At 38.9% G+C, this 23,029-nt stretch overlaps 2 protein-coding genes across 2 annotated transcripts; one reads left to right on the top strand and one right to left on the bottom strand.

The window, feature by feature from the left end:
- Positions 1-2,147: 2,147 nt before the first annotated feature.
- LOC109191003 (protein FAR1-RELATED SEQUENCE 5-like) lies at positions 2,148-3,700 on the top strand. The gene is made up of 4 exons (XM_019341598.1): positions 2,148-2,205; positions 2,580-2,657; positions 2,749-3,550; positions 3,655-3,700. Exons 1-4 carry the CDS (start codon positions 2,148-2,150, stop codon positions 3,698-3,700), a joined length of 984 nt encoding a protein of 327 aa, XP_019197143.1.
- A 2,277-nt stretch (positions 3,701-5,977) lies between these two features.
- LOC109190990 lies at positions 5,978-21,890 on the bottom strand. Its single transcript, XM_019341597.1, has 12 exons — positions 21,624-21,890; positions 21,225-21,419; positions 20,807-21,005; positions 19,727-19,987; positions 9,062-9,912; positions 7,884-8,668; positions 7,435-7,632; positions 7,180-7,354; positions 6,712-6,840; positions 6,485-6,628; positions 6,186-6,392; positions 5,978-6,094 (listed from the first exon to the last, which is right to left on the bottom strand). Exons 1-12 carry the CDS (start codon positions 21,888-21,890, stop codon positions 5,978-5,980), a joined length of 3,528 nt encoding a protein of 1,175 aa, XP_019197142.1.
- Positions 21,891-23,029: the final 1,139 nt, after the last annotated feature.

Raw genomic sequence — 23,029 nt, 5'->3', positions numbered from 1 at the left:
TCATCTTCTAAGAGATGATTCACGAGACAAAGGTAAAGAAAAGGTAAGTGAGTCAGTGAAGCCTCAACGTGATAGAGAATTGATTTGTTATAGATGTAATGGGAGAGGCCACATAGCTCATGATTGTCCTAACAAGAGGGTAGTTAAGATAACAACACAATCTGAAAATTTTACTTCTTGTCTTGAATATAAATCTGAGGATGAGGTTTGTGACCATTTTGAAACCCCCAATGAACATGTTGAGAGAGAACCATTCATACCTTTAGATTCTGATTCTAAATATGTTGATAGTGAGTCTTGTCATACTGTTGTTGTTAAGAAGGTTTTGAATGTTCACCCTTTAAAAGAAGATGAGTCTCAAAGAGAAAATATATTTTGTGCTAAAGGGTCAATTAAAGAGAATGCTTGTGCTATGGTAATAGATTCTAGAAGTTGCACAAATGTGGCTAGTGCAGCTATGGTTAAATTTTCCCTGTTACCTTTGCTTAATCATCCAAATCCTTATTGTTTGCAATGGTTAACTGATGTAGGAGAAGCTAGAGTAACCAAACAGGGTCTTATTCGTTTATCTATTAACAGTTACTCTGATGAAATCTTGTGTGATAATATCCCAATGCAGGCTGCTCATATCTTGTTAGGTAGACCATTGCAATTTGACAGAAAAATAAGTTATGATGGAATGAGGAACACTTATGTGTTTCACATGAATGGAGTTACATATTTCTTGCCTCGTTTGTATCCTAAACAAGTAGAAGAAATTCAATTGACATTGATGAAAGCTCTCAAACCGGCCTCAAAGAAGGAAGAAATCAAAGAGAAAAAAGTGGAACCTCCATGTTTGGAATTGCAATCACCACTCCAATCCTCTAACTCAGTTTGTAGCCAAACAAAGGGACCACAATCAGTGATACAGTGGAAAGGACCAGACCAAGGTGTCAAAGTGCAACCTCTCTTGGTAACTAAAAAGGATAGTATGCAAGAGAATGGAAGGGGAGTCACTTTCTACTCACTTTTATTCCAAAAGCATGCATTATTATTCTCTAGATTTCTTTGCCATGTTTCTATTAATGACGTACTTGCTAGATGTGTTAGAAATTTGTTTGCATCCATACATCCAAGATTCCTTAATTTTGATTTTACTAAAACTTTGTTTGATAGAGATAAGGAATCACTGGAAAGTTATAAGGCACATTTGAAAACTTCTTATGTGAAACACTACTTGCTCAAGGGGTTTTGGTTCAAAGTCAATGGGATTGGCACTTTTTGCTTTGTTTTGGGCAATGGTTTAATTGTTGATTCACATAAAGGACCATTTGGTTTTCCAAAGAGTGATGATGTTTTGCATGGATATTTTCATTGGCCAAAGAAGAAAAAAGATGTAGAATCTTATGTTCATAATTGTGCTACTTACCACCACAATACATCTAAAACATTACTTGATATTTCCATGGATTTTGTGTTTGGTTTAGCCTTAAGCTCTAGAAGGAAAGATGTTGTGCTTGTTGAAAATTCAAACAAGATGGCTAAATTTAATATGTCTCGTTTTGCTGATCTATTACTATCCAGAATGTTTAAATTCCATGATGTGTCATTAGACTTAATTGCCTTACTTGTTGATTGTAGGATGATGATTGGAGCGACTCGTGTCAAGCACCCCAAGAAAAAGTTCCATGAGCGTGATAAAATAGAAAGTGAGCTTGCTACTTTGTCTTTCATTGAAGATTTGGATTCGAGGACGAATCCTTTTCAAGAATGGGAGAATAATAGGAACCAGCACACATGGAATCCAATAAGGGTCTATAGTGGGCTCATCACAAGGCCAAAAAGTACATCCTTAAAGCATCATTGGTGGAAAAATCGGCAAATTATGCTGTGCATCTGTATGCACCATGCATGGTGCATACAGATCCACACGACGTCGTTTTAGCCTAATGACGCGGGGTTTTATAAAAAAAAAAAAAAAATTCCGTTAACGGCGTTTACTTCCAAATTCCTTTTGAGTTTGTTTCCAAGTTTCAAACTCGATCGTTGGCAGTTGTTCACTGTGGTATTGGCATTCGATATCACCGGAATCGCGATCGCAATCTCAATCGCATTCGCAAATCGCAATCGCAAATCGAAATCGGGAATTACAAAGTGATTGATAGATGGAGGATGGAACAGAGCAGACGAATTCCGCAGTTGATGATTGGCATTCGATTCAAGGTGATCTTGTTATTGTTTTTGCAATCGTTCCTTTTGGTTTTTTGTATGATTATGTGATTAGCAGTGATGTTTGTGTCTAGAATCTGCAAATAGTTGTGCAAAATCACGTAAGTAATTTCCATAATTGTGTAACAACAATTTCTTAATTTGAAAACAATAATTCCATAATTTCATAACTATATTTCCAGAATTGCATGTCTATATATTCAGAATTAGGGGTACTCTGTTTTGGCAGTTTGTTGCGACTGTGTATCCAGAATTGTATAACTATATTTCCATAATCATATAACTATATATACAGAATCTGTAGACACTCTGTTTTTTCTGTTTGATGAACTGTTTGAATTAATGTTCACCATGTCTATATAATGTAGTTAGTGAAGGCATTGTGGATGGTTCAGTGAGTTCAGATCAAGTAGATGTAGATGTTGATGGATCTTCATCAATTCCAGGTTTATTCATAGTGGTTTACCTTTTAATTAGCAAATTATGGTTAGGAATTATGTGTTAATGGAAATGGTTATTATTGTGTTATATTTGCAGTTGATCAAGATTTGGTTGGTTTGGTAGTAAGTAATGCTGATGAGGCTTTTGAGGTGTATAACAGTTATGCATATAGACTTGGTTTTAGTGTGAGGAAGGGTCATCAACGATACAAGGGATCTTCGAACACAATTCAAATGAAGAAATTTTGTTGTTCTAAGGCTGGTTACAAGGCTAACAGTGGGGTTAAGGCTTATTCCAAAATTGACACAAGGACAGGGTGTGGAGCGTTTGTTCAATTTGACGTGGGTGATGATGGGTTGTGGACAGTTACGAAACACGAGAAAGTGCACAATCACGAGTTATGTGTGTTCAACAAGAGTCATCTACTTCGTTCACATAGGAGTGTCGGAGATAATCAGCTCTTATATTTACAAGGTTTGAAGGACAGTGGTGTTGCATTGGCAGATGGTATTAGGTTCCTAAAACACCAATCGGGGGGGTCCCCTTTAGTTGGTTTCACCAGTAGAGATGCTTATAATTCAATGGCTGCGGATACTGTCAAGCGATTGGATGGAACGGATTCTAACTCTTTAATTGAAATTTTTAGGAGGAGGCAGTCTACCGAGACTGATTTTTTCTTTGATTTTGAACTTGACTTGGATGCAAGGTTGTGCAGTTTTTTTTGGAGGGATGGTCAAATGAGACGAGATTACGAGGTGTTTGGGGACTTGTTAGTGCATGATACGACATATCGCACAAACAAATACGATATGATTTGTGCCCCTTTCGTAGGGATGAATCACCATTGCATGAATGTAATGTTTGGATGCGGGTTTTTGATGAACGAGAGGATAGAATCGTTTGTGTGGTTGTTTAAAGTGTTTTCAAGATCAATGGGTGACAAGTCTCCACAGACTATTATGACAGATCAATGTGCAGCTATGGCTGCTGCTATATCTAAAGTGTTTCCAACATCACGTCATCGTCTTTGCATATGGCATATCGGTGAGAATTCAAAGAAGCATATCAAGACGTTAAGGAGCAATAAGGATTTCTTGGATATGTTTAACTACGTGTTGAAATACACAGAGACCGAAGCTGAATTTCAATTCTATTGGACAAGGTATGTTAGTAATTAATCGTTTTTATTGCATTACGTTTGTAATTATGGATGTATAGTGCATCAATTATGGATATATAGTATTTCGATTATGGATATATAGCAGTGGTGGTGTCTGGAAATGTAGTATATGGATTATGGATATATAGTATTCCGATTATGGATATATAGTATACCGATTATGGATATATAGCAGTTGAACTTACTGGTGGTGTCTGGAAATGTAGTAGTATGGATTATGGATATATAGTCTATCAATTATGGACATATAGTATTCCAATTATGTATATAGAGCAATAGAAATTCTGAGTATGTGTTAGATGTGGTGATGCTGCTTGTTAATATTCTGCTTCATAATCATTTGGGATTTTGTCTTACCATTTTCAGGTTGGTGACTGACTATAAATGTCACAAGAATACTTCGTTAGAAAAGCTATATGACTGTAGGGAGAAGTGGTGTCCAGCATTTAACAAGGACTATTTTTCTGGGGGCATTCTATCATCACAAAGGAGTGAAACTACAAATCATTCGATTTCTAGAAGGTTGTCCAAGACAGCGGGTCTTTGTGATTTCTATTCATCGTTTGTAAGCGTAATTTCTGAATGGAGAAGTAAAGAGAACGGTGAAGACTTTCGGTGTGCTCAAGGGGTACCCGCTATGATGATGGAGCATGTGAAACTTCTTTCACATGCTAGAGAGGTATACACGATTGAGATATATTTTCTGTTTGAGGAACAATTCATGAAAGGCAGTGCGTGTCATCAAGAGATGGTGTTGAATGATGGCCATCAACAGAAGTATCACGTGTGGCGGCCAGATATAGATATTATAAGGCATGAGGTTAGTTTTAATGCAGCCAACTTGGACATTTCTTGTAGTTGCAAGTTGATGTCTGAGTTGGGAATTCTATGTTGTCATTGTATACGCATTCTTCACGTACATTGTGTTTCTAGTATTCCCGACAAATATATACTTAAAAGATGGACTAAAAAGGTTATTGATGGTAGGAATGTCAACATTGATTCTATGGTTTATAATGTTGGTGTTCCTCCATCAATTTGGGTGTTCGATATTAGTAGAAAATTTCAAAGATTAGTTGTGTCTAGTCAAGATAGCAGCGTAGCGAGGAAACTGTGTGACGAGGCTGTTGATGATGTAAAGAAAAAGGTTGAAGCCGAGGTTGGGCATGTGCATATTGAAGAGTGTGGTGTTTCATCTTCAAGTGGTGGTGTTCAAAATCCTTCAAGTCGGAGATTGAAAGGTGAGCGTAACAAAAGGAGGAGTGGTGTTATTGAAAAGAAGTACAGTCTTGCAAGGGGGAGAAGGAGTGCTGCAAATAAAGCTGCATTGAGTACAAAGGGTGCTGTTCAGTTTTTGGTGTTGGAAAACATATCCAAGCTTGCTGGGGATGGATACCTTGTACATCCAAGTTCTTCAAGTTCAGATTTTGTTCAGTTTAGTAAGGGTTTAGATGACAATGTAGGTGTAGATTGAGAAATACAAGTTGTTATCATTGATTTTATGCAATTATACAGTTTTAGTTTTGTAATTCTGGATATGTAGTTTTGCAATTTTGGAACTGTAGTTATGAAATTATGGAATTATAGTTATACAATTATGGAATTGTAGTCATGCAATTATGAAAGGTATGCAATTATGAAATTATAGTCATTCAATTATGAAAATATAGTTATGCATTTATGCATGTGTAGTCCCCATTGTGATGGAATTTGTAGTTATGAAATTGTGGTGTATAGTTATGCAAGTATGGATGTATAGTTTTGCAATTATGGTATTATTGTTACGCAATTATGGAACTATAGTTATGCAATTGTGGAATTGTTTATATACAATTATGGAATTATAATTATGAAATTATGGAATTATAGTTATGCAATTATGGAACTATAGTTTTGCAATTCTGGATTTATAGTAGTCATGCAATTATAGATTTGATACATGAAAACAAAAACAAAAAAAAAAAAAAAAAGTAAAGAAAAGAAAAGAAGAGAAAAGAGAAAGAGGTGCATAGATCAGATGTAAATTGTTATTTAGCTATTAACATCATGCATCTACATTCACAAAATACATGTCACATTGTCAATGTAGTTCACAAAAACTTTCTAATTGTTTAGAATTCAGTCAACATGTTGAAGAATATTCATTCAATTCTTCTTCGAAACTCTTTTGGCCGCTTGCAGAACCTCCCCCCTGACTTCATTCATTCTCCACTTTATGAGGTTCGCAGCATATTTCGCTCGCAATTCACACATGAAGCTTGCCTATAAACAAAGAACATTAAGTAATTAGTCATTCGCAGTTTTATTTATTTTTTAATGTATTTTGAAACTATAATATGTATGGTAGTCTTACATTCAAGCGCATATTTTTCTTGAATCCTGGCTGCCAGTCTTGTAGAGTCCCTCGGAATGTCTCCATATGACGGAGTACATAGATCCCGCAATCAGTGACGTTTTCAGTGTTTGCCCAGTCCAACTTAAGGTACTTTATATCAACTTTTTGCAATTTCACATACAAGGAGTGGCACTCGGCCTTAAGGTAACCACTGAATGCTTCAATCTGGTCAGAAAAGTTAGTTTAGTGTTGATAATGCTTTTATGTCAATAGATAGGTAATGGTAAGAATGTCAAGTTTTTTTTTATCAAAATTACCAATAAGTGTGGGCAGTTGCCATATTTGTCCTTCTCCGAAACACCAGCTGGTAACTCCTTGTTGTCAATGACCTGTACTTTATGTTCTTTCACATTGAAGCAGACCAAGAAGTAGTGACCATGGCGATGAACTGCGAAAAATATCTAATTCCAATTCAAAGTTAAAGCAATGTTAGTATTTTTTTGGACATGATAAAGTCAAATTGGACATGGGTAATAGAACTTACCAGATCTGCATCACTGATGTCTAGGTTCCCAAAGCTGGTTATTTCATAGCTCAATCTCTCATTGAAATTCTTCATTTTTATGTGAGTTGGGAGATCCTTCATCCACTGATCATTGGGATCAATTTGAAGCTGCACATACAAATGCAGGAATGGGTAGTCATAATCCAAATAATATTTGTTGAAAATGTTAAAGTTATACATACAGAGTTATATATATATATACATTTCCAGAATTGTACAACTATAGTTCCATAATTGGATAACTATAATTCCATAATTTCATATCAATAATTCCATAATTGCATATAACCAATTCCATAATTGCATAAGTATAGTTCTATAATTGCATAACTATAATTCCAGAATTACAAAATTATAAAACCAGGGGTTCACAGGTACACATCCAGAACTGAATAACTACATATCCATAATCTAAAAACTATATATTCATAATTTGTGAACACTTACATGTACTAGGGTGGAGAAGTAGACCCGCTTTGTCTCCCCAACCGCACGGGGCATGTTCAGCAATGTAAAACGTAGGGACCAGACATCTAGGAAGCTGCTCAGTAGCTCACCGTTGCACATAGTTGCAAAATCATCCCTTGTGAAGTAGTAATCACCATATTTGAACAATGTCTCTCTACAATACAGTAAATAAATAAATATAAGAACATAAATTAATGAATAAAATTTAAGTAAAATTGGTGGATGGAAACATACCCTCCCGGGTGCTCACTTGAGGCTTCCAAAAATGCATAGTTTGAAAAAACCTTTTCTTTGGGAGTTGCATTATTGATGGAGCCTTTGTTCTTATTCCAATATGGTGACCTCAAATGAAGCGGGATGTTCCTGAATTTGCGCACAGGTCTCTTTCTCACAGTAACATCCTCAACATCAGATTCACTTTCATCCATAGCCCTGTTGTCCAGAAAAAAACAGAGGCAGTTCATAACCCCACAAGTATAATTCCAGAATTGTATAACTACATTTCTATAATCTATAAACTATATGTCCATAATTTGAGAAATACATATTCATAATTGTAAAGAAATCAACGTCACTAGTTGAATAAGAATATATTCATATTAATCAAACTTAATATTCATAATTATTGATGAATTGAAGACCATATTTATAGTCTAAATCTGCATAAGAAAGCAGTAACCTACTTATCAAATTCATCAATCTCAGCAGCAGTTTGGGCAGCAGGGGTAGTAGGAGTGGTGGACTTTTCGAATGGCACTCTGATTAGTAATGGAGTTGCTTCCTTCTCTGTTGAGGTTGATACTCCTGCACTCCTCACAATGTTATCCACCAAGGTGTCCAAAGGCTGCTGTTGAGATGGTGGTGGGGTTGGTGTAGAGCGTCCAAGTAGCTCAAATGATGGGACTTCTATTTCCATTTCCTTTCTTGTTTTTTCAAAAGCTGCTACCAGAGAATCAACTGCTGATGTGAAGCTCTCACTTCCGAAGAAGATGTCATCCAATTGCGAGGCAGTTGGGCTAGGAGTCGGTTGAATTGTGCTTGCAGCACTCAGCATTGTTGATATTCCTGAAAAAGCCCTCTTCATGATTTCAACCGGGGCCCCTTGCTTGCCAATGTCAGACATGACCTGACCGAACTCAAGGACATCTGCTGTAAGCCGTTGAAGCACATTTGTTACTCGGTCAACATTTGTCAGAGGCACAGATGGAGCTGGAATAGTTGGTGTAGCAGCAGGGCTGGACACTGGCCTTGGTATTGCAGCAGGAGGAGGTGCAGGTCGGGGTGATGATGTAGATGCAATGGCAGTAGGTCTCTGAAATCGAGGGATAACTTTGCCCTTACCAAAACCCCCTGATTTTATCTCAGCCGATACTCGCTTGCGTACAAGGCTTTTTGTCCAAGCTTTTATTGCTGGGAATGTGCGGTTGACGGTCATGCCTCTGAATTGTACTCGGTCAAAGTAGAAGAGCTTCAAGAAGTACAGAAGAGTATGTTAAGGAATTGAATAACTACATATTCAGAATTGCATATCTATAATTCCATAATTGCATAACTATAATTCCATAATTATAAAACTAGATATCTAGAATTGCATATCTATAATTCCATAATTGCATAACTATAATTCCATAATTGGATGACTATAATTCCATAATCCATAAACTACACATCTATAATTGATTAACTATAATTCCATAATTGTAAAACTATTATTCCATAATTGGAAAACCACAATTCCACAATTACAAAACTACACATCCATAAGGGCATAACCACACATACAGAATTGCATATCTATGATTCCATAATTGCATGAATATAATTACATAATTAGAACATTTTATGTATAATGGGATATTACCAGGATGAATACCATTGGACCTCGAAAGGATCTGGTAGGAGAGTCTTTGTAAATGTCATACGAATCAATTAAAGAATTGTACGTGTACTTGCACCAATTAAGTCTTGAGATTGACCGGATGTTGAGCAATGACTTGATAACTCGATAGTTGGCATATCTTCCAGTATTTCCCCGGAGCAGAGATGAGACAGCAAACACCACAAAGTCTCTCTTGAAGGCATCTCCATGGTCACCTCTCCTGATTATTTCATCAGGCATCTTTGTTGTTATGGGTGACCCTGACCTGACATTCCATCTTTTCCTCCACTCAGTCAGGACCTTATTATATGCAGCTGTAGAATTTTCCTCACTCTTTGTACCTTCCTCAACATCTCTCTTCCCCCGGGGGAGTCCCAAGATGTATTCAACATCCTCTTCACCGACATGTAGATGGTCACCATCCAATATGAAGTCTGATTTGAAAACATCAAACCTTTGCAGGAGATACTCAACAAGTTGTGAGTAATTGCTTGAAAATTGTAGGTGCAGCAGCCCTCCAAAACCCATATCAATCACAGCATCCTTTTGGTCATGTGTTAGACGCTGGACAAGGTCATACATTTGCTTAGGACCCATTCGTGTACTGAAGTAGTTCACATCAGGGTCCCGTACTCTCTCTCGCTTTTGTGGTGGTGCCCTCTTTCTTTTTACAGCTGCTGGTTGTTGCCTTGTCGAAGGCTCTGCTTGATCTTCCTGGGCAGGGGTGAGTTCAGCAGCTTGTGAGCTCAATACTGCTCTGGTTGTTCTCTTTTTTATAGACTTCACAAATTGACCAAGTGTAGAATCATCTGCCACACCTGACTGATCCATTTCTGCAAATAAAAAACATCAAGTGAGGTTAACAGAGTACTATATCCAAAACTTCATAACTACAATTCCATAAACACACAACTATACTTCCAGAATTGTAAAACTACAATTCCATAATCTCATAAGTATACCACAAGGCAAGTTATGCTAAAAAGGATTTGAATGCAATTTGGTGCACAGAGTAAGGTTCACAGAGTAATACATCCAAAACTATATAACTATAATTCCATAAACGCACAATTATACTTCCAAAATTGTACAATTACAATTCCATAAGCATACCTACAAGGCAAATTATGCTAAAAAGGCATTGATGCATTTTGGTGCACAGAGTAAGGTTCACAGAGTACTACATCCAAAACTCTATAACTACAATTCCATAAACGCACAACTATATTTCCAAAATTGTAAAACTACAATTCCATAAGTATACGCACAAAGCAAAGTATGTTAAGAAGGCATGAATGCAGTTTGGTGCACAGAGTAAGGTTAACAGAGTACTACACCCAAAACTGTATGTCTACAATTCCATAAATGTACAACTATACTTCCAAAATTGTAAAACTACAGTTCCATAAACTTATAAATATACTCATAAACCCATAATCATAACCATGCACGTTAATAATCAAATAACTATACATTCATACAAGATTAAACAGTATAAAACCCTAGTTTAAAATTTCATAAATATATACTCAAAATGAATGCTTGTTTTGTGTAAATGCATTATGTATCAACGTAAAATGCATTTATACCTGTTATAGGATGATGATGAGCTCTGGTTTACAGAGAAAGCGCTGTTGAATTCGCGATGATCGGACGCCGGCGACAATAGCGACGACGAGTGTGTTTGAAAGCTAGAAAATGCTAAAGAAATGGTAAGGAAATGGAGATGATTGAAGCGTTTACGGAGGGTATCGTGTTGGAGAAGGAATGGAGTGCGGGAAGTGAAATGCAGTGGAGAAGAAACGAAGGAGCATTGTTTTATTTAAAAAAAAAAAAAATATCTGATTGGTGGAGTGAAACGGTGCCACTAACGGCACCGTTACTCCCTAAACGACGTCGTGTGGATCCGGATGCACCAAGTACGGTGCAACCGGATGCACAGCATAACGATTGGGAAAAATCAAGGAATTTCAATAATAATTCCATTCGATAGAGGAAAGTATTGTAGTGGCCCGTTTCAAGTGATGTCACGGATCGAAGACAATGTTTATAAGATTCGAGGTCGAATCATTTTTCAAGAAGGGGAGGATGATGCGGCCCAACATAATGAAGATCCATTAAGATTACAAATTGGGCCAATCACAAGATCCGAGGCCCAAATCAGCTTTATTATTTGTGGTCATCATTTATTTTAAATTGTTTAGAATTAAAGAGAAAACACTAGTTGTATTTAGAAAGGATTCCTTAAATCCTTTTCTAAATAAAACTCTATTTACTTGTTTTCTAGATTAGGTTTAGGACTCTTTTTCCCATTGTATTTAGATTACAATGCTGCCCTATACCTATAAATAGGGCACATCCATATCAGTTTTGAGGAGGCTTTAATTCAATAAAATTCTTAAGTTTTTCTTTACACTTGTGTAAGAAACCTTATGGCTAATTGTGGACTCAATTAGTGGCTAGTCGTGGACTCGACTAGCAAATTGATTCATGGACTCGAATCAATCTTCCTTTCTTCAGCCTTAGATTTAGGTTCGTGGACTCGTTCTTGAATCGAAGGAAACTAGATCCGACTCTAGTTGATTGAAGATTGCATCATCGAGGTACTTGAAGCTACAATGGGATTCTTCCAAGTCTTTGAGGATTCGAGACAAAGGATTTCTCGTGAGGTTTAAGGTATTTTGATCCATCTCTATGTTGCACTGAGAGTAATCTTGGGACAATATTCCATATTTATTTGAACCTTGGACTAGATTCATATCAATGTTTCTATTAATGACCTACTTGCCAGATGTATTAGAAATTTGTTTGCCTCCATACATCCAAGATTCCTTAATTTTGATTTTACTAAAACTTTATTTGATAGAGATAAGGAATCACTTGGAAGTTATAAGGCACATTTGAAAACTTCTTATGGCAAATACCACTTGCACAAGGGGTTTTGGTTCAAAGTCAATGGGATTGACACTTTTTGCTTTGTTTTGGGCAATGATTTAATTGTTGATTCACATAAGGGACATTTTGATTTTGTAAAGAGTAATGATGTTTTGCATGAATATTTTCATTGGCCAAAGAAGAAAAAAGATGTAGAATCTTATGTTCAGAATTGTGCTACTTACCACCATAATACATTTAAATCATTACTTGATATTTCCATGAATTTTCTGTTTGATTTTACCTTAAGCTCTAGGAGGAAAGATTTTGTGCTTATTGACAATTCAAACAAGATGCATAAATTTAATATGTCTCATTTTGTTGAATTATTACCATCTAGAATGTTTAAATTCCCTGATGTGTCATTAGACTTAATTGCCTTACTTGTTGATTGTAGGATGATGATTGGAGCGACTCATGTCAAGCATCCCAAGAAAAAGTTCCATGAGCGTGATAAAACAGAAAGTGAGCTTGCTACTTTGTCTTTCACTGAAGATTTGGATTCGAGGACGAATCCTTTTCAAGAATGGGAGAATAATAGGAACCAGTACACATGGAATCCAAAAAGGGTAAATAGTGGGCTCATCACAAGGCCCATAACGACGACCTTAAAACATCAATGGTGGAAGAAACAACAAAGACTAATAATAAGTCCATTCGATAGAGGAAAATATTATAGTGGCCAATTTCAAGTGATATCATGGATCGAAGACAATGCTTACAAGATTCGAGGTCGAATCATTTTCAAGAAGGGGAGGATGATGCGGCCCAACATATGAAGATCCATTAAGAGTACTAATTGGGCCAATCACAAGGCCCAAGTCCAAACAATTAAGGCAACTCTTCATTGGTGATGTTCAAAGATGGTGGAAATCCAAGTCAAGCCCATTTGAAAAATATGAAGAATAACTCAAGGCTTTTTTATAATTGTTTAAGTGTTGATTTTGGTGATTAAATTAGGCCCAAATCAGCCCTATTATTTTTGGTCATCATTAATTTAAATTGTTTGGCATAAAAGAGAAAACACTAGTTGTATTTAGAAAGGATTCCTTAAATCTTTTTCTAAATAAAACTCTATTTACTTGTTTTCTAGATTAGGTTTAGGACTCTTTTTCCCATTGTATTTAGATTACAATGCTGCCCTATACCTATAAATAGGGCACTCCATATCAGTTTTGGGGAGGCTTCAATTCAATAAAATTCTTAAGTTTTTCTTTACACTTGTGTAAGAAACCTTATGGCTAATTGTGGACTCAATTAGTGGTTAGTCGTGGACTCGACTAGCAAATTGATTCGTGGACTCGAATCAATCTTCCTTTCTTCAACCTTAGATTTAGGTTCGTGGACTCGTTCTTGAATCGAAGGAAACTAGACCCGACTCTAGTTGATTGAAGATTGCAACATCGAGGTACTTAAAGCTACAATGGGATTCTTCCAAGTCTTTGAGGATTCGAGACAAAGGGTTTCTCGTGATGTTTAAGGTATTTCGATCCATCTCTATCTTTACATTGAGAGCAATTCTTGGGACAATACTCATCTTATTTGAATCTTGGACTAGGTTCATATCAAACATGCTCCAAATCCATATATATAATCCATAAAATTCTCAAGGATATCATATCATACTCGGTTTGCAACATAGCAAATTCTATACAATTTCAATCAACAAAATATGCTTCAAAACTCATTGATCAAATATCACATTTTAGTCATGCTTTCATAATAATCATATTCTCAAGTGATCATGCTTCTCTACTCAACACAAAAATAACATCAGACAACAAGGCAAAATATTTATTCTTCAAAGTGAACTTCATAATACTGTGAAACAATTCTTCAATAATTCCATCATAACATGCTCATTTTTAATCCAAATTCAACGAAATCAAAACCAAAACGTGTGTCGAGACGGTCCCGAGGTACCAAGCCACAAGGGCCCGTGACACCTGGCCCAAAACGACACGTAGCTGAGCCACAAGGGTCCGACCACTGCACAAAAACTCCTCAGATTAATACTCAGGGACCTGGGGCGGGACTCCTCATGAGCCGCCCCATGAGTCCCGTTACATTGCCGAGCCTAGGCAACGGCCCTCTCCTAGGGCCATGCCCTAGGTCCGGGTAACCCCGGCTCTAGCCGGCGGCCCTCCTGATGGGCCGCGGGCCGCTGGTCTGAGATGGGCATTTCATCTGCAAAATTAATCCAAACATGTCCAAAACATTCTCAACAACTCAAGGACAAATACTAGATCACTTCCAAGAATAAACACAACAAAATCTCATAATTTCTACTTATTTCTACTCAATATCAAAGGCTTCACAGAGCCAAAATCAAAGAGGGAGTCCATGGGGTTATACCTTTGTATATTCTTCCTTTCGGGTGTTGATTATGTTTAGAAGTCATGTTAGGATATGTTCAATGTGATTCTTAGTTTTGATCCGTTATTTGATTATGTGGTGTCGTCGTTTGCGTTTAAAAGTATCTAAACATGGTTTTGGGTTCCACAAGAGATTTCGGGACCCAAGTATTGAAAAAGAGTCAGTGGGGGGTAGGTTGGGGTAGGGTAACCCGCCACCTACCCGCTGCCCCTAAAGGGCGTCGCCGGCAGCGGGCAGCCGGCGGGTAGGCGACTGCCCGCCAGGCACCCGCTGCCCAGCATTTCGCCGCCGGCGGGTGGTCCTCCACTCCACCCGCCGGCCACCCGCTGGAAATTCCCAACTTGGGATGGTGGTTTCCCCATTTGATATTTCCCCGACCCTCGTGGTGTCCCAACGGACTCCGTTTATCGTGCCTAAGTCTAGTTTGATATTTCGGGTACCATTCGTAGGATAAAAGAGTCTTGTGTATTACATGCTAGTTGAATTGGTATCCCGTTGGCCTAGGTGAAAGATATATGAACCCCTTAGGAATATTCCTAGTATGTGGATAACCATGCATATGTTTCTTTATACGTTTTCTCCCCTTTCCCAATGTGTTAATGTGGGTTGCATGTGCTTGCTATGTGTTATGTGTGCATGATACCCCAATTTGGTTGCGATCAAATTGGCTATACGGGCAGTTGGATGGGTTGAGAACCATACCAACTGTTAACCAGGCCGGTTGCGATCGGTCAGGTATATAAATATTATATAGGGCTGTTGCGATCGACCCCTTGTGCTGCGGTACAGGCAGGGTGCTTCGGGGCCATGCCAGAGCTATATATGCTGGCGCTTCGTGTATGGGCGCGTGAAGGGTCCTGCGGCACCACCAAAGTGTGCTTATGTGATTGAGATAATGATAGAATAATGATATGAATGATGTGAAATAATCTCGTGACCTTAGGATATATGCTAGTATCTTTATATGCATGATTATAACTGTTGAATGTGTTTGTCCCTACTTGTTGAGTCTATTCTTGGTTTTAAAGCTAGAGTCTCCTATATATATATCTTCCGGCTTGAAAATGGTTTTCCTATATATATATATATATATATATATATATATATATATATATATATATATATATATATATATATATATATATATATATATATATATATATATATATATATATAGTTGCACTCGGGTGCGAACGGCTCGCCCAGGCGCGAAATAGAAATGGATTCTGTTCGTCCACGTGTCCAGATCTAATGGATGAGAAACACTGATTTTTTTAAAAAAATACAGTGGCATTTTCGTAAATAATTGAACATTGAAGTGCAAGTAAAATGTATTATAGGTGCAAGTAAAAATTTACACTGAGCATCAATACTTAGTTGCACTTATAGTTCTAAGTAGTTGCACCTATAGTTCTAAGTAGTTGCACACATAGGTATAAGTAGTTGCATCTAGGTGTATGAATGTTTGCGAGTGGTTTTCAGGAGTATTACTACCCGCTGAACTCAGATCAATGAATGTTAACAAGACAAAATTACATGCACTTATAGGTGAAAGTAGGTGCACACATAGTTATAAGTAGTTGCACCTATAGTTATAAATAGTTGCACATATGTTTATAAGCACACCCAGGTGCAGGAATGGTTGCGGAAAGTGAATGCTTACACGGCAAAATTACATGCACTTATAGGTGAAAATAGGTGCACTTATAAGAGATTTTACTTGCACTTCGATGTTCAATTATTTACGAAAATGCCACCGCATTTTTTTTAAGTTATTAGATCTGGACACGTGTCACGCGCTGATTCGTTCGCATTTCCTTCCTGGGCACTTATTCGCACCTGAGTGCGTCCCTATATATATATATATATATATATATATATATATATATATATATATATATATATATATATATATATATATATATATATATATATATATATATATATATATATATATATATATATATATATATATATATATATATATACATACCTATATTGTATTTTAATGCGTTGGAGTGGGTTACCAGCATTATTCGCTGAACAGATATATTTGGCTTTCAGGAACAGATGAGTAGCTCCGGAGCGCGCTAGAGGACCAAGGCTTAGATAGATAGTTTTCCTTTCGGCCTGCGTGCTATGATGATGTATTGACATTGTTTTGAGGTTATATAGTTAGGATATCCTGTGCATCTGAGTTCTCCAGCTCAGATGTGGCATAGCACCCCAGATTCTTATGTTTAGAATGCTCTGTTTGGGTTTGAGTAATAGAATTGCTTTCATATTATAAGAATTAAAAGTTTTAAAAATTTCGGGGTGTTACAGATGGTATCAGAGCCTAAGTTTGACCCTAGCATAAGACTCTTAAGACCTGACTTTAGGACACTAGGCTTGAACTCTAAGTATTTTAGGAACATAGAATTCAGGAATCTTAGGACGCGCGGTGAGATTGTGAGCCTACCCACCATCACATAACCTTCCCTCACTTCATCTTTCGTTAATTTAAAGAACTTCTCCCTACGCTTATCGCATCAAGGTAAGGGTGCAACACTCTAACTCATCGTTACAATATACATTGGCCCTGTAGACCAACGACATGGAACCAAACAGAAGACTATCAAGGACTCCGGAACCCGCCACACACGATCCCTTGGCTCAAACTCTATAGCAACTTACATAGGTCGCCCAAACACTAAGCGACGTGGCACTCCGCAACAACAACAGACCACCACCACCACCAAACACAAATTCAGAAATCACCCGGCAAGTTTCAAATCATCGACCAACCATCTTCTCGGGAGAAGAATACCCCACAATCCTCGAAGAATGGATTCGAACCTTCGACAAAATCTGATGCGATCCTGGTTGGCCCGATCTTCTCTTCACACTCAAATTTTAAAGAACATCATAGAATGGTTTATTCGGCTAGGTGAATTTGTTTTGAAAGGTTTAATTTTAGGTTGGGTAAGGGTTGTTTTTGTGGTTTTTGAATTGATTCTCGCCCCACGCCCGGTTATAGAGCGATATGAGAATGATTTGACGCCACAAGTGGGGTTTCACACTTGATAAGTCAGGAATGTCATGAATCACTCATGACCGAATTCATCCTGAGTTCTAGAAAACCATCTCAGTTTTCATTCTCAAAAATTCATCACGAATCTATTTTATTCATAACTTGTGTCTCTATTTATAGTTGTAGAGTTTTAGTAATTCAGGACTATAATCCCAAGATAACTAAAATCTCAACAAACTACAAATAGATAAATACAAAATAAATCTTTAACAAACTAAGATAAATGCAAATGATAAATGATAAAATAAGTGTAACAAACTAAATCTAAAATAATTATCCTAATTAATTTAATTATTCTAACTAAATAATAAAACTAATCATAAAATACTTTAACGTTAAATTGTTGCTTCTTGTGGTCGCAGCAAAATCCTTGGATTGGTGGAATGCCTAGAAGAACGTCGTGTAGAGATAGCCTCGTTCTACTTCAGACACGAGGCTGATCTCTAGTGGATCCACAAGGGACCCACTTACAGACAAGAACCAGGGTTCAACTGGGAGAACCTAAAGACACGACTACGAGAGCGGTTCTACCCAGCACACGTGAGAGCATCCATGTACGAAGAATTCCACCACTTGAAACAAGGGATGACCACCGTCATGGAGTACCACAAACGATTCCTCGAACTGGCCCGTTTCGCACCCAAACTAGTCCCTACAGAGACAACCAAGATAGAAAAGTTCGTGTCAGGCCTCAACTTCGAAGCCCGAAAGGCACTAATCGTAAGCGGACCCCGGACCCTCAACGAGGCTTACTCCAGTGCCGCCAACCTCTATCGGATCTAGCTACTACAACATGGAGTCCAGGAACAAATTCGTAAAAGGAACACGGGAGGTGGGGCACCACCCATGAAAAGAACAAGAAACGACACTAACACAAGGCCAAGCAACCCAGCTGGCCAAGGGCCACCCCTGAGAAGCAACGAAATTAATACAAGACCCTTCCTTTGCCGAAGATGCAACAAGGACCATAGAGGCAAAGACTGCATAGGAAACCCCTGGCGGTGCTTCAACTGCGGGGGAGAAGGACACAAGTCCTTCCAATGCACTCAACCCCCAAACTCATGCCCTACAGTCATGAGCCAACACGGGGGCGCAAACAATCAAGGGAATTACAATGCTCCCGAAAAAGTATTCGTCATGAGCTGCACTCAGGCCGAACTTGAAGACACCAATGTGCTACTGTGGGTTGCATGTGCTTGCTATGTGTTATGTATGCATGATACCCCAATTTGGTTGCGATCAAATTGGCTATACGGGCAGTTGGATGGGTTGAGAACCATACCAACTGCTAACCAGGCCGGTTGCGATCAGTCAGGTATATAAATATGATATAGGGCTGCGGTCCACCATTTGGTTGCGATCAAACGTTTTACATGAGCTGCGGTTCATAATCTGGTTGCGATCAGAAATACACTTTTGGGCTGCGGTCCACTGTTTGGTTGCGCTCAAACATTATGATGAGCTGCGGTTCATCGGTCAGTTGCGATCGACCCCTTCGTGTCGCGATACGAGGCAGGGTGCTGCGGGGCCGTGTTAGCGCTATATGCGCTGATCCTCATGTATGGGCATGCGATTTGTCCTGTGACGCCACCAAAGTGTGCTTATGTGATTGAGATAATGATATGAATGATGCAAAATAATCTCGTGACCTTAGGATATATGGTAGTATCTTTATATGCATGATTATAACTGTTGAATATGCTTGTCCCTACTTGTTGAGTCTATTCCTGATTTTAAAGCTAGAGTCTCCTAAGTATATATCTTCCTGCTTCAAAATGGTTTTCCTATATATATATATATATATATATATATATATATATATATATATATATATATATATATATATATATATATATATATATATATATATATATATATATATATATATATATATATATATATATACCTATATTGTATTTTAACGGGTTGGAGTGGGTTACCAGCATCATTCGCTGAACATATATATTTGGCTTTCAGGCACAGAGGATTAGCTACCGGAGTGCGCTAGAGGAACTCGCCTTAAATAGTTAGTCTTTCTTTTCGGCCTGCGTGCCTTGATGATGTAATGACATTTGTTTGAGGATAGTTAGTTAGTGTAGCCTGTGCATATGAGTTCTCAAGCTCAGATGTGGCATAACACCCTAGACCCTTATGTTCAGGATACTCCATTTGGAATTAATTAATAGAATTGCTTTCATATTATAAGTTTGAAAAGTTTTAAAAATTTTGGGGTGTTACATTATCCGTCCCAATCCAGGAGTCACCACTATACTGCGAGACTCCTGTAGTGGTCAGACTTAAAAGCTGAGCCAGCCTCTTCTCAGTCAAAACAATTTTCACACCTCTCACTTTAGAAGTGACTTCCAACTTTCCACCATCCTTAGTCACAACCATGAGACGGTAGAATTCTTTCAACAAACTCGGGTAAGTCTCAACCCTGATGGTGAGAAACCCATCCAACAGTCCTTGGTAATTCAACATCTCCAACAAAGAGCTTGAAAAAGAATCAGGATCAAAGGCTTTACCTTCCAACACAAGGTAGTGGGCATCCACCCATTCCACTCTTCTCGTCAAGTTAGTCCTTCTCGGCATGATTCTGAGATGCCCCAAAGACTCAAAGTAGACCAAAACTCTTTCCTTTCTTCCTATTTTCTTCTTCTCTTTCTTCTCTCGGTCTCGATTCCTGCTGGACGGCAGAGGCGGACGTTCGGCGATGGCGAGGTTGCAGCGGCGATGGCGTCGGCGACTGGTGGCGATGTAGGGCTGCAAGTGGTGTCGGCGGCGATGCTTGGCTGCGACGGGAGGAAGACCGGCGGGTGGGGGATTGCTCGGTGGTTCACGGGTGGAAGGAAGGAAGAAAGATAAGGTTTGGGAAATTTTGGGGAAAAATTAGGAGAAAGTAGGTTTTAATTTGGGGATTTTTGGGTAAAGTGGAAAAATAGGTTAAAGGGAATTTAAATGGGATAAGGTTCAAGAAACATAATTGGTTCAAGTAGTTCAAAGGTTGGGTTGGTAACTTGTACATTCGAGTTTGAAACTAGGTGGCTACGAATTAAAACTTTCTTTGTCTTTTTATGCTACAAATGAAAGGATGTCTTTGGTTTTGTCTAAATTAAATCCAAAGGATACTCAATTAAACTTAGATAACCCAAAAGAAAAGGTTGAGTTAAAAGGGCATATACGAGGCTACGGAATTACCACAAGCACGATCCCACTCAGAAATAAACAATTAACTTAAGAAAGAAACTCACATAAAAAGCCAAAAAGGATCACCTAACAAGGAAATACGACAACAAAGGAAAGGCACACTCTCAAGGTATGGATAGGCTTAGGAAAAGGGTTACCTGCCGTCTCTTCTTCAACCAGCCCCTCCGACTCAGCTTGGGACCAACCCATCACAAACACTTGACCCAAAGGTCTAGCTCCAGCTGCACCTCGGCTTGAACTCCCTCCTGAAGTTCCACCGGATCCCGAGCTAGGTGGCAACGATATTTGATTAGCTTGTAGAGGGCATACGGCAACCTTGTGACCTCTTTCCCCACACTTGAAACATCAGAGTGCAAAACCATGGCAATCCTTTCCACACTTTCTGCATGCGAACGTCTTAGCTTGATCTCCGAACTCTACTCAGGTTGATCCTTGAGGTAGGGAAGGTGCGGTCCTAGCTCGGTAGTCATGTCTCGGCTTCTTGAAGTTGTGTGATCCACCGCTCTCGTTCCTCTTCTTAGCGAGCTCAAACGACCCTCTCTGCAACTGTTGTACCCGGTACAGATCATCAGCACTCAGATATACCGCCTTCAAGGTCCTCGGCTTGCTCACGGTGAATGCCTTTCGAGCCTCATAATTGAGCCCAGTCACGAATTTCTCCACCTTCGCAAGCTCGGTGGGGACTAGCATCCTAGCGAAACGAGCGAGCTCCAAGAATCGCTTGTGGTACTCCACCACAGACGATGAACCCTGGTGGAGATGTAGAAACGCCTCGTACAAAGCAGCTCAGACATGCAACGGATAAAACCTCTCCCTCATTCGGTCCTTGAAAACCGTCCAGTCGAAGTCGGGCTCCTCTTGGCATGCGGGTCCCTCATGCACTCACTACAGATCAGCTTCATGATTGAAGTAGAAAGATGCCAACTCCACTCAACGCTCCTCCGGGCACTCTACAACGGAGAAGATCTTGTCGAAGGTTCGGATCCACTCCTCAAGCATGACGGGGTCCTCCTCTCCGGCGAACATCGGTGGTCTGTGGCCCGAGACTAGACGTCCCACATCCCGATGTCCAGCAGGCTGTGGCGGCGGAGCAGGATGATTGTTGTTTAGAAGAGCTTCACTAAAGGTTTGCATGGTCTGCATGAGATGTTGCAAGTCCTGAGCCAGCTGCTCGTTGGTTGGTGTCTCGGGCGTATGAGCGCTTTGACGAGGCGGTGCCATGACAAAGCTTCTACAATAACAACACGGTTACGGTATGCACAAACAAACAGCGCACCCTTACCCGACGCTAACTAAAAGAACACTAAGCTAAGCAGAAACAACAAAGCAAACAGAACAAACGATAAACAACACACAGCTCACCACGCGTCCTAACAGTCCTAAGTCCTAAACACTTCAATACTTAAGGTCACCTTAGGGTCTCGAACCACACTTAACTTCTTAAAAGTCCAGACTCTAACATCCTGGGCTCACACCTAGGCTCTGATACCAACTGTAACACCCCCGATTTTTGCGACATTTTAAAAACTTAAGAGCATAAAGCAAGGTAACTAACAGGTAGCATCAAATTTAAACAACAGCGGAAGACTTTAATTAAAAATGGGAAAAAACGGGAAGTGCTATGCCACATCCACATCAAGCGGATGCACAGACTAGTCTAAACCAACGTACTAAACATGTTCATAACCATCTAAGGCTCACAGGCCCAAAACTCTAACCAAACAGTCCAAGGGAGCTACATAACAAACAGACAGCTAGGGCGCTCTCCAAAAGCTACTCAAGACCTGTAAAGCAACATAAAGAAAGGGGACGACGCCCGGTCAACGAATATTGCTGGTAACCCATCAATACGCGTTAAATAGCATATATAGATAGTATAAATCAACATCAATTTCGAAACGGCATACAGTATATATCAGTTCAAACATCATAGAGAGAAATCAACTGCAAAGACTCTTTCACACTCTCAAAGGAAGAAGGGAAGTCAACATCCCATGAAAACAACAAGACAAGAACAACCACAGTAGACAAATACAACTCGAGGTGTATTCTACTGATCACAAAGTAGAATACCACTAAACACACTCATTAGCAAAGAATAGACATTCACACATTGGCAACTACATGCCACAGTGACAACTTCATGTCACAAGTTCCAACCTTATGCCCTGTTCCAACCTTATGGCTACCCCCGACCTTATTACAGTTCCAACCATTACCTCCAAGAACCCCTATACTTCTGAGTCCAAACTTATGCCTCCGAGGACCGTCGTCCCCACTCCAACAATCTCCAACAATGTCTCGGACATATGAGTACACGAGGGTACCATTCATATCATTCGCACAATCTCCAACAAGTG

The sequence above is a fragment of the Ipomoea nil genome, unplaced genomic scaffold (assembly GCF_001879475.1).
Source record: "Ipomoea nil cultivar Tokyo-kokei standard unplaced genomic scaffold, Asagao_1.1 scaffold0205, whole genome shotgun sequence".
Lineage (NCBI taxonomy): Eukaryota > Viridiplantae > Streptophyta > Magnoliopsida > Solanales > Convolvulaceae > Ipomoea > Ipomoea nil.
Note: the sequence above shows the minus strand (reverse complement) of the source record. Positions and strands in the feature narration are given on the sequence as shown.

Excerpts from the sequence above, each read along its gene's own strand:
- LOC109190990 (XM_019341597.1), bottom strand. The coding sequence starts at position 21,890 with ATGGCACCGCCTCGTCAAAGCGCTCATACGCCCGAGACACCAACCAAC. Across the intron at positions 7,633-7,883 it reads GAGATTGATGAATTTGATAA|GGCTATGGATGAAAGTGAAT; the intron begins GTAGGTTACTGC and ends TCTGGACAACAG. Across the intron at positions 6,629-6,711 it reads ACATCAGTGATGCAGATCTG|ATATTTTTCGCAGTTCATCG; the intron begins GTAAGTTCTATT and ends AATTGGAATTAG.
- LOC109191003 (XM_019341598.1), top strand. The coding sequence starts at position 2,148 with ATGGAGGATGGAACAGAGCAGACGAATTCCGCAGTTGATGATTGGCAT. Across the intron at positions 2,206-2,579 it reads TGATTGGCATTCGATTCAAG|TTAGTGAAGGCATTGTGGAT; the intron begins GTGATCTTGTTA and ends TATATAATGTAG. Across the intron at positions 2,658-2,748 it reads TGGATCTTCATCAATTCCAG|TTGATCAAGATTTGGTTGGT; the intron begins GTTTATTCATAG and ends TTATATTTGCAG.